At 40.8% G+C, this 18570-nt stretch overlaps 1 protein-coding gene and 1 long non-coding RNA gene across 2 annotated transcripts in view; one reads left to right on the forward strand and one right to left on the reverse strand.

Moving 5' to 3' along the window:
- LOC125440287 overlaps nucleotides 1-12122 on the reverse strand; it is a 46797-nt gene extending 34675 nt beyond the window's left edge. Inside the window, exon 1 of the long non-coding RNA XR_007245662.1 lies at nucleotides 11986-12122. This is a non-coding gene — a long non-coding RNA (uncharacterized LOC125440287). The remainder of the gene's footprint in view (nucleotides 1-11985) is intronic.
- The window catches only part of MYOZ2 (myozenin 2), a 43789-nt gene continuing 36978 nt past the window's right edge, over nucleotides 11760-18570 (forward strand). The window contains exons 1-2 of the mRNA XM_048510028.1: nucleotides 11760-11895; nucleotides 12506-12608. Of these exons, the coding sequence (XP_048365985.1) occupies nucleotides 12533-12608 (76 nt within the window). The 5' untranslated portion in view covers nucleotides 11760-11895; nucleotides 12506-12532. The remainder of the gene's footprint in view (nucleotides 11896-12505; nucleotides 12609-18570) is intronic.

An 18570-nucleotide genomic window follows, 5' to 3' on the forward strand; every position in this document is an offset into this window, starting at 1 on the left:
GAAAGAGCAAAAAAAAGGTGTTTGAATCTGACTGGGGCCATTGGCGGAAGGGGAAAGGGGAGGAGGGAGGTCTGCAGAGGCCTGCTGCTTCTACTTTCAGCTTAAGATCAGAATGCTGTAAAAACAAAATGAGATTTAATTTGGACAGTAACAAAGTTTTTTTTAATGCTTAGCTTCTATGCAGTTTTAGTTTTCATTCAAGTGACTTGATAGAAATAGAAGCAATGGCATGTCCTTACTCTTCCAGTTTCACGGCAACCTTAACAGTTTAAAAATAAATATAGAAACAATGGAAACACCTAAATAAGGCGAAAGAGATTCTCATTTTGCAGGATAGCAGCTCATTTTTTTACATGTATCTGCTGAGCTTACCTTAGTTTCTTTTTAAGGGTGACAAAAACATAGTGGAAGAATGCCACCCATGAAGTTGAGATAAGAAGTAGAAACAGAAACTTTTGATTTTGCTTTGGATCCATAAGGCTATCTACAACCTCAGGAAGGTATAATTTGCATCAAGGCAGGGACAACGCGGAAAGGGTTGCTCAATCCTTCTCTTGCCTATCATATTTCTAGCTTAAGATGTGTATGTCTGTGTGAGGTAGACTTGACCATCTCACTGTATCTAGCCAAGCCTTGCAGTTGCATAAAGTCTTGGTGGGTGAGGCTGGCAAGCAATTTACTTCCTCTTCCCTTGCCTGCAGTTTGGCAAGAGAAAGGAAAACATTTTAAAATTTGAGGTGAGGTAAAATTTGAGTCCAAACCTTTAAAGAAAATTACATTTCTTCATAGTGTCAAAAAGCACAAGAAAATTGGTTTTTAGTGAAGAAATGTATATTTGAGCAAATAGCAGACATCTGTCTTTCTGGAACCCAGAGCAACATCAGTGCCTGACAGAGATGTGGTTCATGACCCAAACCTTTCCATGTCTGGTCTTGCTGCTCACAGGCGTGGTTGGTCTCATAGCCATTTCCTCTGGTTTGCGCAACTGACCACAAAGGAAGGCAAATTTGAAAATGGAAAAAACCTGAAATATGTAATCCAATTTTTCCTTTAAGCAATTTCTAGATCTCTTTTTCAGGCATGTCATATAAACTTCTTTAATTTTCACAACAGAAAAAGGCACATTTCTTAAAGTGAAACTTTTAACTTATTCTCTTTCTACAATTTATGAAACATGGGTTTTTTACATCTCCTCCCAGCCTCTCTTTTTCTAATAACAAGCATGATAATCAGTGGTGGGATTCAAATAATTTAACAACTGGTTCCGGTGGTGGGATTCAAATAATTTCATAATTAACATAATTAACAACCGGTTTTAACAACCGGTTCTGCCGAAGTGGTGCGAACCTGCTGAATCCCACCACTGATGATAATACTAAAGAGCAAATTAGACTTCATTTCAAGCACAATGCCTCACAGTTTTTCCCTCTAGTATATACCATCCCACCTATGAAAGCATCCTTCACTTTTCTACTTTGTCATACATCAGATTAATTTGGATTTTGAATGCGTGCCAAAATGTAGCGATAGGTAACCAGCTTACCCCCCCCCCCTTTAATACAGTTTTGACACAGTCAGTAATGACCTAGGTCAGGGGTGGCCAACCTACACACTCCAGATGCCAATTGGCCATACTGGCGGGGGCTGATGGGAATTGCAGTCCATTAACATCTGGAGTGCCTTAGGTTGGCCACCCCTGGCCTAGGTAGAGATATATCTTTGACATATTTTTGTCCTTTTAAGAAGAGGAAGCTCCCACACAGAGCTAGAAGAGAGAAAACGAGTGAGGATAGAGGATTTAGTAGTTAGCTTCTTAAAAAACATGTCAGTGCATAAAGAAACTGAAGATATTTCAGCAAGATGTTCATGAGGAGCAGAATAAGCCATAATTTAGACTACATTCTAGAACTACCTGACAAAGTTTCTTAACATGTATATGCCAAAAAAATACGACATGAGGAAACAAACACCTGTTTTTCACAGCATGTACATATGGCATGGAGCTGCAATTGCTTGTTGCTATCACTGCAGCAGAGACGCTACAAAAAGATGGACATGTTTCTGGTCATGCTCCCATTGCATTGACTTTGATGGAAACAAGTGGTGGTGATGACAGAATACTGTGGTGTAGAATGAGCGATACCATATCAGGCTGCAGGTGAAAGATTCCATTCTTTAAATTATCCCATAGGTAAAAGGACACAAAATTACCTCCAGTTTAAAAAAAAAGATTAGCACAATAGGGATAAAAGTTCTAAATCAGCTTACTCCCTATTGTGCTAGCTTTCTACTTGCAGGAAGGTGTTTTTACTTAAAGAATGTTTTTTAAAAAGTGGTACAACTCATCTGCTGTCTTTTTATACCTCCTTGTCCAGCTGTTGTTCATGGACCAGGTCAAAGATCAGCATTTGCCCATGTTGAGCACTTGGCAAATAAATGTTTGGATCAACTTTTATTAGACTCATGAAACCTATAGCAGAAACTATGCTGTTGAAACCACCTTGTTCTCCCTGAGGTTTGGCAACGTTCCCAGTGAAAGATTGCCTAATTATTCCCACTGCTAAGTCTGTAGGTAAAAGTCCTCTCAGGCTGATCCAGGAATTCCTTGAATCATGCAAGCTGAGCTGAGGTTTTGCAAACTACCTAAATGCATGATTAAGTCTTGATAATGTGATAGAATTCACACACATACACACTTTGCATGCTATTCTGACTGACTTTCCTGAATCAGTCTGACAGAGTAGGCTGCTAGTAAAGAATTGAGTTGATTGGTTAAGGGAATCTTTTCCTTTCTCTGCTTATCAACCTTCCACTGTCACTTTAATAACAGGGAAGTTTTAAAGATTTGTATTAGAATGAATAGTTTAGCTGGTGCTATTATTTTGTAGTCTCATGAAAACTAGGGAGAAGAATTCTGAAAGTATGTACACTAGAAGCTATCCAAAGAACCCTGTTTGGGTTGCATAATCAGTCCTTGCAAAAGGATAATTATTGCAGGAAAGAAGGATTTGAGGGCAATTATGAACTGGCACCAAATAAGAGCTGCAAATTGGGGCCAGAAAGGGTAGTTTATGATTAAAGATAGCATCCAAAAGATCGTTTTCACAAGTCAAAATATATTAGCCATACATATTGTAACTAGCTGTTTTATATTCGAGAATTAGTTATTATGAATTTTAGTTCCGTAGGATTTTATTGTTAAATAATACTAGGCTTTGATGTTACTGTTTTAATTCCCTTCTTGGGGATGAGACGGAGGCGTAGCTCCAAGGGGACGGGGGGTGCATGACGCACCGGGGGGCGCCCGTGTGTGAGGGTTTGGCGAGGGTGTTCTGGGAGTGTTCCAAGGGCACAGCAGGGGCATTCCAGGGGCGGGGGTGGAGGATGCACCCGGTGCACTGGGCGCATTTCCCCCTTGTTATGCCTCTCGGATGAGATAAGGTGTTGTTTCACTTGATTGTTTCAAAGACCACTGCCCTGGATCTCCCTGAAAGACCGATTACCTCCCACAAGATAACAGAGGAGCAAACTATTAACTTTGTATTTTAGAAGAATGCATTTGTTGGGGGAAGCACCAGATGGATGGGAAGAGTTATGGGTGTTACCTCTAGGGTGATATCAGCTCTTGTGATGTATGCGTTTAGGTAATAAGGGAAAATCCAATCCCATGAGTCCAATCCATAAAAAGGACCTGATTTTCTTTGTTAGACAGGTATCTCCTTTTTTGCTACTAAGAGATGCTGCTGGTTTAAATAAACCTAAGTACATCAGCCTCTTGCTCTCCTCTCATTTGCCCAGCTCCTACCTAGGAGGAAAAGGTAGACTGCATGTTGCTTCTTGGGGAAACAACTTGGACTGCCAAGGTTGATTCTGTGATGTTTTCACAACTCTATTCTTTTAAACTGGGCCAGTGTTTTTAGATGGCAGATCCACTCCAGAATTTGGTGTGGACAGGAACAGGAAGACATGAAGCTGTTACTGCAGCACCAGGCAGGGAAAGAACAGGATTTATTAAACTGTGCTCGTGCTTGGAACTATTTTGCTTTCATATTTTGATGCATAGCATTAAAGACACAAGAGACTCCTCTTGGCTTGGGAACCTAGAGCTGTGGGTAGAGGAACAGGAGGCATGCCAGTACAAGCTCCAGTGAGCAAAGGAGGGCTGAGCAGAGAAGGGGAAGCAGATGCCTCCCTTCCCCAGCTGTGTCTATCTGACCTTCAGTCCTGGCTCCAGTTAAGGAACATTAAAAAATTAAAAAGAAGGTTGCTGAATCAGTCCAAAAGTCCATCAGTCCTCCTGTTTGTACCTCTAGTTGGCCAGGTGCTTCAGGAAGCTTACAAGCAAACCATGAAAGCATCAAGCCCCCATTTTCAGCTTGTCCTAGAGGAAGTTGAACTTCCCCTGTAGGAGCAGGTCCATAATCTGGGGGTGCTGCAAGATCCCAGTTTATAGCTGAAGGTCAGTTGCCCTTTATAAATTTGATTGATAATCCAGCTGTGGTCATTCCTCAAAAAGTGTGATCTGGTCACAGTGATCCATGCTCTGATCACATCCAAATTAGATTACTGTAATTTGCTGTATTTGTGGCTCACTTTGAAACATTAATGGGCATTAACTGTCCATCTCCTTCTAGTAGGGTTGCTACTGGCAGGTGGTGGGATTCACAGAAAGTTCTGAGTGATTCCTAGAGCATTCTGTTATACTATGACAGGGGTAGGGAACCTGCGGCTCTCCAGATGTTCAGGAACTACAATTCCCATCAGCCTCTGTCAGCATGGCCAATTGGCCATGCTGGGTAGGGGCTGATGGGAATTGTAGTTCCTGAACATCTGGAGAGCCGCAGGTTCCCTATCCCTGTACTATGACATCACTTCTAGTTATGTGGCCAGAAATGATGTCATGACATCATGGGACACCATTCTAATGAATCTTTACCACCCTTCTTACAATCTCCAAAGAGTTGTCAATGGTTGGCAACCCACATTTCCAGGCTTAATTCAAAGTGCTGGTTCTTACCTTTAAGGCCCCAGATGGTATGGAACCAGGATACCTTTCCACCAGCTCATTAAGATTGGCCTCCTAAATTCAGATCTTTGCTCCCAACTTCAGGGCTGAGGTGGGTGAAAACTAGAAAGAGGGCATTCTCAATTATATCATCTTATCTTTGGAGTGCCCATAAGCTGGGGCCACAACAGAGAATGTGCATGTTAATTTTGCCCTTTTGCACTGTAGCACCTTAGAAGGTCCTGCTTATATGGGAGAAAGCTGTTGGGGTGGAATGTAGGGAGAGAGGTGGTCCTGCAGCTATGAACGACCAAGGCCATGAAAGGTTTTGTATGTGATAGACAACACCTTGAATTGAGCCTGGTAACTGATGGGCAACCAATGGAGTGACTGAAGAATGAAAGTCCTGTGCATGCTCTGCCTAGCTTTTGATAATAACTGAGCTGTGGTGTTCTGTGCCAACCGGAGTCTCCAAGCTGACTTCAAAAAGAGACCTTTGTAGAGTGAATTACCTATGGCTCCTATCCTGTCCCATTGCCACCTATGCTCAGTTTGAGTAAGCCATGTGACAGAGTGTGATGAACTATTACTGCCATGATGACCAGTGGGGTTTCAAAAGCCTTAACCCTCATTTTGGGAAGTCAGCCAAGTTATTCTGTTGTATGAGTGTTCCATGTATGCACAAATAGGAGGGGCAATTTCACACCTTTTTCTTGATCCAACCTTTCCAAGGTGTGGTTGTGCATTGTCCGTCAGACTGTCCCAGTGTTTTCTCAAACTTTATGCTAACACACCTTTTTACTAAGGGCAGTTGCCTAACTCTTTTTCTATGCTGTCATTGTTTTGACTGACTTTTCACAAACTTCCTGAGGGGAACACAGACACTTGTAGGCTGAATAATTTTCAGGTTAAAGGGTGGAACCTTAATGACCAGAAGACTCAGATTCAATTTTCTACCATGAGGGAATTTCCTCGTTCCTCTTTGCTTTAGTATCTGTCTAGCATTTTCTCAGTTTTCATGGAGTTGCTTGTATCCTAAACCTAGGCTAGACTGTAGTACTTTCAGTATGAAAAGATACCACATACATACAGTACAGTAAACCTTTACTAGGCATAACACATACATACCTTAAGAGATACAAGCTGATTCTTACCCAGTTTCAACTTACCTTGCATTCTTTTACAGGTGAATGTCCATTTGTTCTGATTTAGTAGTTATCTAGATGGACCCAACCACCTTTTACATTAATAAAAGGGGAATAGAGTAGGAGACTCCTTTGACCACCTAAAATGCTATGCTGGGCATCATGAAACCTAAATAGGCAAAAACCATGTGAGGCAGAGGTATATTTAAGAGAACTAGGTAAGAATGAAAAAGATGGCTGAATTCAACTAACTTTTGGTGACCTTTTCAAAAGATAGCCATGTTGGTCTGTAGTACAACAGCTAGATTGTAGCCCAGTAGCACCTTAGAGATCAACAGGTTTTAGGGGCATAAGTGTTTGGGAGTCGAGACTCCCTTCATCAGATAGTGATGGCATAACATGTTGGTAAGTTTGAACTCTCTACGTCTATCTGACCTGAAGCCATGGTTAGTATCTGACAGGGTCACCATATGTCACTGTGACTTGACAGCACTTCACACACACATGTATACCCATGCTTTAATCACTGTGGGGGCTACTTCTGACTGACAAACATGCCCATTGGTTGAAGTCCATGTTCAAGGTTATTTTGTGTGTATGCATTTTTGCACAGTCTAGTGGGAGACACAGTTCTCCCATTTCATTGTCTAATTCCCTGACTCAGCCAGCCCCCCATAACTCTATTTGGAATTATCTTGTCTCGGTGCAAAAAGATATAAAAGCTCCCGCAAGGAAATGAAATCTCACCTCTACAAGGAAACAAAATGCCACCTCTACAGCTATTGTGGAGCTGCCTAGCTGTTTGACAGCCACCCATGCACAGGCAAATAGATCAGATGATCAGCTCATGAGTGAGCATGGCTTTTGAACATGCTATATTTGCTGCAAAGCTTTATAGTGTCCCTGAAGTGCATTAAAAGGGAGAAGAAATTTAAAAACTAACATATTTCTGAAGTGCAGTGTCAAAAAATGTAATAGGCTCTAACTAACAGACACTTAAGATACTTGAGTAATTACTTTTTTTGTTTTTGGTATTCCAGTGAGACTCTCAGAAGTAACAGACAGAAAGACTTGACACTGTGAAAAGCAAATACAGATCCATTGTGCATGGAATGCTTATCTCAGGGCTCTTTACTGTGCAGTGGAGTTGTAGTGAGGTCTCCTTATTTCTCTCCATTTACACATGAGGAGGCACTCCACAGCTTACTGAACAGCCTGCTTGCTGATCTCTTCTGGGTCTCTGGTTTTCCTGGTTCTCTTAACTCTGCCCATCAATTCACTCTTATAGGGAAGATGTTTTGGGCAAAGCTGTTATCACTGGCAAATCTGCCTTGCTCTGGCAGTGAAGCAAATTTAAGTTGCACTGAAAGTGGTGTCACTTGCCACAGAGAGAATGGAAAGCGAAATCGGGGCTTGGGGAAATACATCTGTACTCGGGGCTTGGGGAAATAAATCTTGCTCTAACAGACGTTTGTTCCTGCAGCGTGGCAGATACCTTGTGCATAATCAGCCACAGACTGGAGAGTTATCTCTGGTTCCATACATAAATACACACAGCCCCTCCCCCCTTATTCATCACTGAATCCTATTTCTCCTACCCGTCAAGCATAGACTTGGGATTCTCAACTAGTTAGAATCAAGGAATAGATACAACATAAACACTACTTGACATTCAGCATTCCAAAAACAATAGAAGTGTTGGCTTCAGAAAAAAAGGCGTGGATCCTCTACAAGCAAACTAGAATTCCAAACTCATCTAAAAAGGACCTGAGTGGCAAAACACAACAAGCAACCAAGGTAGAGTTAATTTTTGTCTGCTATAGAGATGCATCACTAGAAGAGAAAATAACCAGGCTCACACTTACATACTTTGGTCATGTGATGCGATCAAATTCGCTAGAAAAATCTATGATGCTCGGTCTTGTCAATGGCGGGAGAAGACCTGGACGCCAAAGAATACGATGGCTGAATACCATAAAATCTGATACAGGCATGAGCATCAACCAGCTGAAGGAAGCAGTACTTAATCGAAAAATGTGGAAAGAGCTTGCATATCGGGTCACCAAGGGTCGAGAACGACTGAATGGATCATCATGGAACATCATCATCATAGAGAGAAAAAGGTTACAAACTACCTTTGAAATAAAGTTTTGGCCAAGATTTTTTTCGTGATGGAATGATGAGCCAACATACCATGAAAGTAAAGTGGGAAATGTCTTAGCAAGATTTGTTCATTCAAAGATTCATTCAGAGACAGCTAGATATATAACCAGTTGGGAGACATCACTTGGATTTAAGTCAGTTTTGTGCACCTGACTACAATGTGATTCTGCTCAGCTGATTCATAACCCCATGTTACAAATGCCCTTTGAGCATATACAACAGAAATACATCCTGGTTCAATTAACTAGATGATATCTCCTTTGTAAAGCATCAATACAGACCTTCCATTTTTCACAGCTCTCTGCCAAGATTATCATGCCATAACACAAATTAGGCATATCTGACTTTGCTGGAAGCAACCTGCTTGCTATTATATGACTTTTGGCTGTCTCAGTGGCAATCCATGGCATTTGTGGCTGATAAAATCATTATGCAACTATGTGCTAAGGGGATATATTGTCAAGCTACAACATCATTAGCTAGACCAGCGGTTCTCAACCTGGGGGTAAGGACCCCTTTGGGGGTCGAACGACCCTTTCACAGGGGTCGTCTAAGATGCTCTGCATCAGTGTTCTCCATCTGTAAAATGGATAAATGTTAGGGTTGGGGGTCACCACAACATGAGGAACTGTATTAAAGGGTCGCAGCATTAGGAAGGCTGAGAACTCCTGAGCTAGGCATACTTGAAAAACATAATTAGGGTTTATTTCAGGTCTATGGCAACTTCGCCAATTTTATCATTGTCTATTAGGTATCATAAAGGCAGAGAAACTAAATTACATGCAGATGATGTGGTTTTTAACATGAAGGGCTGTAGTGGGACTAAGATCTGGGAGATCTATATTTGAGTCTCCACTCTGCCATGGAAGTTCACTGAGGGACCTTGGGCCAGTCACTCAGCCAACCTCACTTCACATGGTTGTTGTCAGGATAAAATGGAGACGAAAACAATGTAAGCCTCTTGAAGGTGAGAAAAGAGGAGCATAAAATCTATCTCATCTATCTATTCACTATATACTAAATAATAATAAAAATAACAATATAAATTATTATTATTATTATTATTATTATTATACAAAAACAGTTATACACAGCAAACAAGATCAATATGCTGGATTATTATTATTATTATTATTATTATATTATTATTATTATATTATATTATTATTATTATTATTATTAATCACTATATACTAAAAGGTATGGTTCTGGCATAACTAACCATGGTTTGCCATTTTGTGAATTAGTTGTGGGGGGGGGAGCCCTTCAGGCTCTCCTCCTTCCTCTGCTCTTTTGAAAAAATATATTGGTGATTTCTGCTTTCACAGAAAAGCATAACCTGTTGTTAAATCTGAACAGGCAAACTACAATTCCAAGCCAGAATTAAAACAGTATTTGGAATCCTGGTGAGCAAGGAAAGCCCAAACCTAAGTTAGCTGAGTCAGAGATAAGGCAATTTAGGCTTTGTAATGAATATTAAAATAATTAATTAGTTTGCTGTATATGAAATTACAATGATTCAAGAACAGAATGTCTCATAAGGCAACATGTAGATCCGCCAAGCCTCATATTGCAGCTTATAATGGCTTACTGCTGCATGTGAGCCATGCCTAAGTAAACAACCTGTTTAAATATGCATTATTGGAAAACTAGCCCCACCACCTAAATGTCTCAGGATTGGACTTGGTAAAATTGCTAATGTGTGATTGACAGGAAGATGTACTTTCAAACATCAAGATTTTACTGTGAAATAACTAGTCTTTGTAAGAGCAGAACTGACTTTGGCTGATTTGTGACTGTTCTCTAAAACTATTTTAGTAGGATAAGAGGTGGACTATCTACTTAAAATTTTTGAGAAGGTATCCTACCTTTACTTTTCTGGAGCAACCCAGTAAGTGGTATCAAGTACAAGTTGAAATGTATTATCAATCAACAACAGCCACTCCCCGCCCCCTGCAATTACTAATTCTTGAGCCCTGGAGCAACTGCATCGTTTGGAAGTGTACATATCTGTTTAGTATAGGATAAGAAGAGTGACTGGCCAGAAACACTGTGGAAAATTATGGTAGGCATTCCAACAGATTAAAACCCACTTCAGAAAAAAATAGGAATCTGAAAAAAAACCCCACTGGTTGATTATTCACAAGGTGTCTGGTGCACAATGAGGACAAATTTCCATTGTGGCAAGATTTCTTGTACGGATGTATTTCACTTTCCATTCTCTCCATGGCAAGCAAGACCACTTCTAGAGCAGTTTTTATTTTGCTTTGCCACCAGAGAGGGCAGATTTGCCAATGAGCCCAGTTTTGCCCTCTGCCCAAAGGCAGCCTACCTGGCTCCATCCTTCCCACTCCCTCACATTGATGTCAACGCCTTCTCCCTCTCCCCCTTTCCATGTTGCCAGTTCCTCCCTGTTTCTCTAAATGCTCATATTGAGATATCAATAGCTTAATATAACAACAACAAAGAGAGCTTTCCCACGGAACAGTACAAGCAGGGTCTCTTTTTGGCTCCACCCCACCTCTCCTGCTATACTTCTGTCCTCCCTGATGACCGGGAGGGCTTTTAAAAACTTTATTTCAAACACAGGGAACTGCTTTGCCTCTTTCATTTGGAGTGGGGAGGGGGAGATTATTTTTGGAAAGGGCTACATTATAAATATATTGATATAACTAATTAAAAGGCTTACAAAGTGGGCAATCTTGAGACTAGTGGGTGGGATGAAATCTGTTCCTTTAAGAATGACTTGACGGGTAAAGTTATGAGAACCAGGAAAAGCAGGCTGAGTTCTCTGCAGAAAAACTTTGCGGCAGGAGAGAATGCCTCCTCGTGTGTAAACAGAGAAACACGAGAAGACCCTACTAGTAGTCCACTGTGCTGTGGAAAATCCTGAGTTAAGCATTCCTTGGATAACGGGGCACGATTTATTTAAATATTTTACGCCGCTTTTCTTCCACATTGCCAGACAAAAAACTTGGGATGCTATGCTGTTTTTTAATCCTACTAGGATGTCTTCCCCCTGTAAAATTATAGGTTTCAGCTCAGATGCCTCTGTAAGAATTTTAACTACACACACTGCTATCAACTTTAGCTATTCACCAATATAAAGGCATGGCTTTATTGTTCAGTAATGGATAAGTACATTCAAATTGTTCAGTAGTGGATAAGTACATTCTGTCTCATATATTCTTCACAATCCATATTTTAAAAGGCTTTTCTGCTAGTTAGTATTCTAAAAGATGATGATGGATTGAACTGCAGAAGAAGGAAGAAGGGTTTCATCAAACATAGAGATATACACTCTTTTGTGGTGCGTGCAGTTGAATGCTTTCTGTTCTCTTCTTTCACCAGGAAGATATGAGTGGCTGGAGTGTTTGCTCCTATTAATAGATACTTTATGTCAGCCAGATGCCAATCTTTTTGGAGAGGGTCAGTCCCCAGTTTGTCTCGGTACTAGGCATCATGCAGACCCAAGAACAAGCATAGTAACTATCCAGGACCAGGCAGGTCATTCCTGTTCATAACAATCTCCATATACGTTGCCCAGAACATCAGGCTCAGTCTTCTCCAGAAAACAATAAGGTAAGTGTATTGTTTCCTGAGATGATAATGACATTGACTGTCCTGTCAGTTTGCAACTTGTAAGCTCAAAACAGAAAATGAACCACTTACCATAGCCATATATTGCAGATGTTTCACGCAAGATGGTGATTTCGCTTGATCTTATTAACAGATGCTGATCCAAAGGCTGATGGCTTTGTTCAGTTTTCAGCTTTTTTCAGTTTTTTACAGGCATTGCTCAATAGGTTTGTATTTTAAAGACTGCAAAGCAAGGTTTGAGAAAAAAATGACTTTGAACTCTATCACAGACAAATATTTTACTTTGGAAAAATATAAATTTGGCAGTACAAGGAGTCCACCAAAACCAGAAAAGGTGAGCTGGGAGAAGGCCAAGCCCACCTTAACATAGAACTTTCTAATATATTCTGTTGGTCCCTTGGGCTTCATATTCATTCTTAATGGACCATATCTCCTGTCAACTCTGAGTAAGAAATGGCTGCTAGTATCCAAAGGTAAAAACACAATTCTTGCAAATAAGAATCATGTGCTACTCCTGAAGCAATTATTCAGATTAAAATGCAAAGCAGTGCTCAACAATGTGAAAATGTAATTTTTTTTCCTTCCTCTCTAGTGAGAAAAATCACCTCAGAAAACCATAATGCTATCACATTCAGACTTGGTCAAAGAGAGGAAGCAGCAAGCATTCACCATCATGAAGGAAATACAGAGAAATGGTATATCACTAAATCCCTGTTGCGACTGTATGTCCAGTGTCACACTCTAACCTTTCTTTTCTAATCTTACAGCATTAACTCTCTTACAGCTTTGCCTCTGGGTGTGCTGCCATAAATAATCTCATGGGGCTATCATGCTGCCTATGGTAACTAATCCTTTTGTAGTTGCTTCTTTTCATTTGAAAGCTATTTTCAGATGAACAACTGCTGTGGAGGAATGAAGTAATCTAACAGCTGATGTACATTCTGCCTGGGATTGACTTTCAGAATATTATTGGGGTGGGGGGGTTAATATGTCTACATTCCATACTAAAGAACTGTTTATGTATAGAAAATGTCTACATCATTGTAAGGGTGTCATTCAAAATTCATGGATATCTATAGTATGTAACCTGTGCTTTGTTTTTCACCTCTGCCCACTCATTATTGGCTGAAGGTTTACCCAAAAAAAGAATTCAAGTACCAAAAGATCACAAATAGACAAGGGACATGAAATTAAAAATTGCTGTATAGCAAAAAATACATATGCATTTATTCAAATGAAAATAATCACATCAAGTAGATGGCCCATGATAGCTTGCCTTATTTGTATAAAATCACAATGAATTAACCTAACACAAAAAGATCCCATGTCACACTTTATGACTTAAAACCAAATGTGTTCCAGCCCACCAGCATTCTTCAGTGGTCTAAAGTGATGATACAATGTGTATGCTACCTGATTATAAGTACAAATAAATAATTTAAATAACTGAGTTTAATAATTAGAAAGTTGTATACCACTGGTTCCCAGGTCATCAACATGAAGCCAGTGTCAACTCAAAAGGTATAATACCATGGATCAATCATGCCAAATTCTGTTATGGCAGCATCCTTTAATACCTCAGTCAAAAAGGGTTTCTTTAAGTCATGTGATTGTGATTTTATACACATAAGGCAGGCTATCATGGTCCATCTACTTGATTGACAATTTTAATTTGAATAAATGCACATGTATTTTGCAATACAACTGTTTTTAATTTAGTGGCCCTCATCTATTCTTGATCTTTTGATACTTAATTCTTTTTTGGGGAGTTAAGTTTGTAAATTTTCCCCTTTTTTATTGGTGCTTTGTAGGTTTATCCAGTCTCTTTTGAGAAATGTTTTGCGACTGATTGGTGCAGGAGGCATCTTGCAAATGCCTTAGCAGACCAGGTGATCGGGAGCAACAGCCGCAGAAGGCCATTGCTTTCACCTCCTGCAGGTGAGCTCCCAAAGGCACCTGGTGGGCCACTGCGAGTAGCAGAGAGCTGGACTAGATGGACTTTGGTCTGATCCAGCTGGCTTGTTCTTATGTTCTTAAGTTCTTATGTTCTTATCTTTAGGATAGATTTCTGAAAGACTTTCAGCCCCATCCAAGGGACGGGGTAAATCTGCCTCAGGAAATGGTGCAATGGGCATGCCAACAGATTCGCCCTTCCTGGGCACTTTACCCCAGAGGAGAGATGGTTTCACTGGCATGTGGCCACCATCACTCACCTCCTGGAGCTGGGACTCAGCGCAAGACACAGTGATAATGTCCCAGCATCCCCACTGCTCCTGCCAACATAGCAGGGGTGAGAGAGCCAAGATTAGTTAGCTGCCTCCTAACCATTGCCAGTGTTACGTCAGTGGGCTGCAGCACACACCCAAACCAGCCTTTTGGCTGGCATAAGTGTGGGGCAGCACTTGGCAACTTCTTGACAGCGGGGAGGGTTTCTGACCTCCCCACACCATCAGGTAGCCTTTTGGGGCGTGGTGGCCAAGTGCAGCCACGGCACCACAGCTGGGCACCCAGCTCATGAATGGGGCTGTTCGTTATCAGCATTTCAAAAAGAAGCAGGCAAAATGTAGGTTATTATAAAGGTTACATTAGCAGCCTCATAATCCATACAAGCCTGATCTTGTAAGTGTTTAGAAGCTAAGCATGGTTGGCTATGGTTAATAGCTGGATGGCAAACCGACTCTGCTCATCTCTTTCCTTGAAAACCCCATGGTCACTGTGAGCTGGTTGCCACCTGTTAGCACATAATTATTATTGAAGTCAGGACTATTAAGAAGATTTAAAGTGTCCAGAGAAAACATGTTAGGTCTTCTACCTTCTCTCCCCCAAATTCTGTAACTTTGCACTAACTTCTGAAAACACTGAGAATTGCATACACACTCACATACAAGTATATGTGAGACCACACCACTCATCATCCCAACAGGTCATACTATCCAGCTTTTTAGCAGTTTTGATTTATTCTGTTTGTTCCACAGAAACATACCATGAACAGCCAGATGGGGTTTCTACTTCTGGAAATGCAGGCATATCAACACTTCAAACTTTGAAATAATTACTCAGTGTATGAGCTGAGAATTATCTGCTAGAAATCCCTGGCTCTCCAACCATCTGTTCCAAAAGAGATATCACTGCTAAGAAAAAAAAGTTGTTTGAGAGCAAAGAGGACTTGTGTGGCACCTCAGACAAACAAAATTTCATTCCAGCACAACTTTTCAAGGATCAGGGCTTGCTTCTTCAGACATGGAAACAATGAACAACTCCACAAAAACATGTAGTGATAAAGTGTTATTAGTTTTTAAAGTTCTTTAAAAAGACTATTCTTTTGTTTCTGTTTTGCTGCAGCAGACTACCTCTCTGGAATCACTACAGTGTAAGTGTTGTGTAGTGGTTAAGAGTGGTAGATTCTGATCTGGAGAGCTGGGCTCAATTCTCCATTCTTCCACATGGGTGACCTTGGGCCATGTGGACTGAGATAGTTCTCTTAGAACTATTTCAGTCCACGAAGAAGTAGGTAATGGCAAGCCATCTCTGAAACTCCCTTGCCCTGAAAACCCCACAGGGTCACTATAAGGCAGCTATGACTTGGTGGCACTTTCCACCACACAAGCATAGTCTACTAAATGTGTCCGTATGAAGCTGCCTTTCACCAAGTCAGTCAATTGCTCCATCTAGCCTAATTCTGTTTGACCCTGAATATCCAGGATAATTGGGTAGAGAAGGATGCTTTTGACACCTGTTACCCTTACCTGGAGATTGCTCAGAACAGGAAACAGGACTTTTTCTATGAAAAGGTGCTCAACCTTTTGAAATTAATATTTTAGAACTGGGGAAGGCATGTAATCAATAATTTGCTCGCTGTGGTGCCACTGCTCTGCAAGGGAACATGGGAAGCTGGGAACAATCCAACTATCTACTATCTTAGCAGATCCAACCAATGCCAATCTCTCTCTCTCTCTCTCTGAAGTGCTGACTTGTTTTCAGATAGCACCATTCTTTTCCCCCACTGTGACATGACAGGGAGCAGAGATCTGGACAATGCAAATGTTTGCTAAATGCTGCTTGTAATCCACTGTTGATTACTTATCTTTGATCTGTTATAAACTAGGACAATGTAACATGGTCCCTTTTGGAAATTTAATTTCAATTCTTCCCAACTGTTTAAAAGCCCAGGTTTAATATATCCATGGTATAGTCGTTAATTTTATTCTCATGCCCTAACTAGTGCCACATGTGGACTGAGAACAAATTTCCAAACTGGAAAGAAAAACATAACATATTTACTTTAAGGAAATCACCTATGTCAAGTTCACCCTGGCCAGGGTCTTTTACTTTAGTTGTGCCTAAATTCTTGTACTATACCCAGGACTCAGACACAATATATTATTATAATAGAACTAAAGGCCTGCCAAAGCTACATGTCAGGCATCTCTTGGCTGGTATCTTCCTGTCACAGGCAGCATTCTCTGGCTACTCCATCATCCTATTTCTTACAGGGATGAGAGCTGTCTGTCATTCATTTCTTCCACTGGCTTTGTCAAAAGTTACATTTAGTTTTCTTTCCAGTCTGAGCCACCCCCCCCCCCTGTAAAATTATATTTCCAGCATATATACTTACACTCATTTCCTCATGCAAATAGTTAGACATTTCTGTTTGGTGAAACCACATTCAAAGGAGATGGTCAAAAACAATGTAATCAGATACAGGGAAATCTATTGCAAAATTCATCTATCAAAGTGGAGAATATATCCTCTGTTAATGGTGAATAAAAATTAATTGTTCATTTTATCCTCATAACAACCTTGTAAAATACAGTGAGTGGCCCCAGATCACCCATTATACTCAGTGGAAGAGTGGGGATTCAAACAATGATCTTAGTCCAACAACACACTACACCATACTGGCTCTCCAATAATTTGCTCAAGCCAATTAGAAACCAAAGAGTGGCCACTGCAGTGTCCCAATCCCATCACCATGGAAACCACACAGGTGAGCAGCCAGCCAAAGAAGGAATGAGAAGCATCAGTAATGCTCTTGGCATCTGGATAGGTGAGCAGCCCAGTAAGTTACTGGCCTAATGGCCATACAGGAAAGGGGAAGGATGGTTTGTGGGGGAAGGATTAAGAGAGACTCTATGAAAGAAGGAAGGAGAAAGACTGTGAAAGAAGGACGAAGGAGAAATAGAGACTATGTGAGAGAAGGGGTGAGGAGAGGGGAGGAAGCAAAGGTGGGTTGAATGGAACGCCCCCTTCCCACCAATTCTTTGTGGGTCCCTGCTTCTATTCTGTTCTTATGTATGTAATATCAGTTTATCTAAACATTACGGTAGGGTTCCAAGACTAGTAGGACCCCATCCAGGCCCAGCTGAGCACTGTAGTATTGCTGACATCTAGGATGTGACGGCTGCTGTTTACATTGGAGGGTAACTTCACTATAGTAACAACGAAATATACAAGGAGATACTATTTATATGATTTTTCCACAAGCAATTAATTTTATAGTACTTAAGCGATTTACAGATCTCTATTGGTAAGCATGAGCACGTGGAGCGCCAGGTTTTTTTACATCTAGTCATCCTCGAAGAATTATTAATCACACACTCACAGATACTTATTTAGAGGTACAATCCTAAGCATGTTTCTTTAAAAGTAGCCCTTTCCACACATTTTGGGAAGATTATATGTACGTAGGGAGAAGCAAGCTCTGCTCTCAATGTATACATTCACTTGTAAATGCTAATGGGATCATGAGTATGTGCACAGGTTCTTTCCCACGTGATAAGAAACCCTGTATTTTCAGAATTCTCAGTATCACAAAGCAGATGCTGTGTGTAAAGACGCTGCGTGCACAGGGTCTTTACCCACCTTCAAGTTAATAGTTGTAAGCTGTTGTTGGAGCTTGATGTTTTGATGCTGCCCCCTCTCACACATAATGTTCATCAGTCTGCTCATACAATTACGTGGAAAGGGTTAGTGGCACTGAACTCAGTGGACTGACTTCTAAATAAATAAATGTAGCCCTCTAGTATTCTTCATTTTCAATGGTATGTGTAATGAGATCTATAATATAGGTCACATGTTCCCATGGCTTTGAAATGTGTAGGAAGTGAGCTGAGGGAACAGAAGCCAAAATTCTTTTGAATCTGAGCTCTGTAAAAAATACTGGAGTGGAACCAAAGTTTCCATTCTTCTAATGGTGGAGCTTTCATCTGATGCAAACAGTCTTCTGCCAGCAGAACACATCTCTTCTGCTCAAGAAAGTCTTCTTGCACAGTTGGAAGGTTTCTTGGGTTGAAAGAAGGCTCATCTTTTAGAAGAAGAGAAAGTTTGGACCCAACCTCATGTATATAACCTTATTCAGCATGAGAAGACTTGAGTATTGTAATAATGAAGGCAGGCCCTACATTCTGAAGACTAGGGCTCATTATGCATGGAACTCTTACCTCTGGGCTTTTCACTGTACAGTGGAGTTATAGTGGGGTCTCCTCGTGTTAATCCATTTACATTCAAGGAGGCACTCCACTGCCTACATCACACCTTGCCTGCTGAATGCTCCCAAGTCTCTACCTTAAGTCCTGGTTCTCTTAACTCCATCCATCAATTAACTGTTAAAGGCACACAGCCACAAGATTGCTGGCTTTCTTAAAGCCCTTAAAATTG

The sequence above is a fragment of the Sphaerodactylus townsendi genome, linkage group LG10 (assembly GCF_021028975.2).
Source record: "Sphaerodactylus townsendi isolate TG3544 linkage group LG10, MPM_Stown_v2.3, whole genome shotgun sequence".
NCBI classification, from domain to species: domain Eukaryota; kingdom Metazoa; phylum Chordata; class Lepidosauria; order Squamata; family Sphaerodactylidae; genus Sphaerodactylus; species Sphaerodactylus townsendi.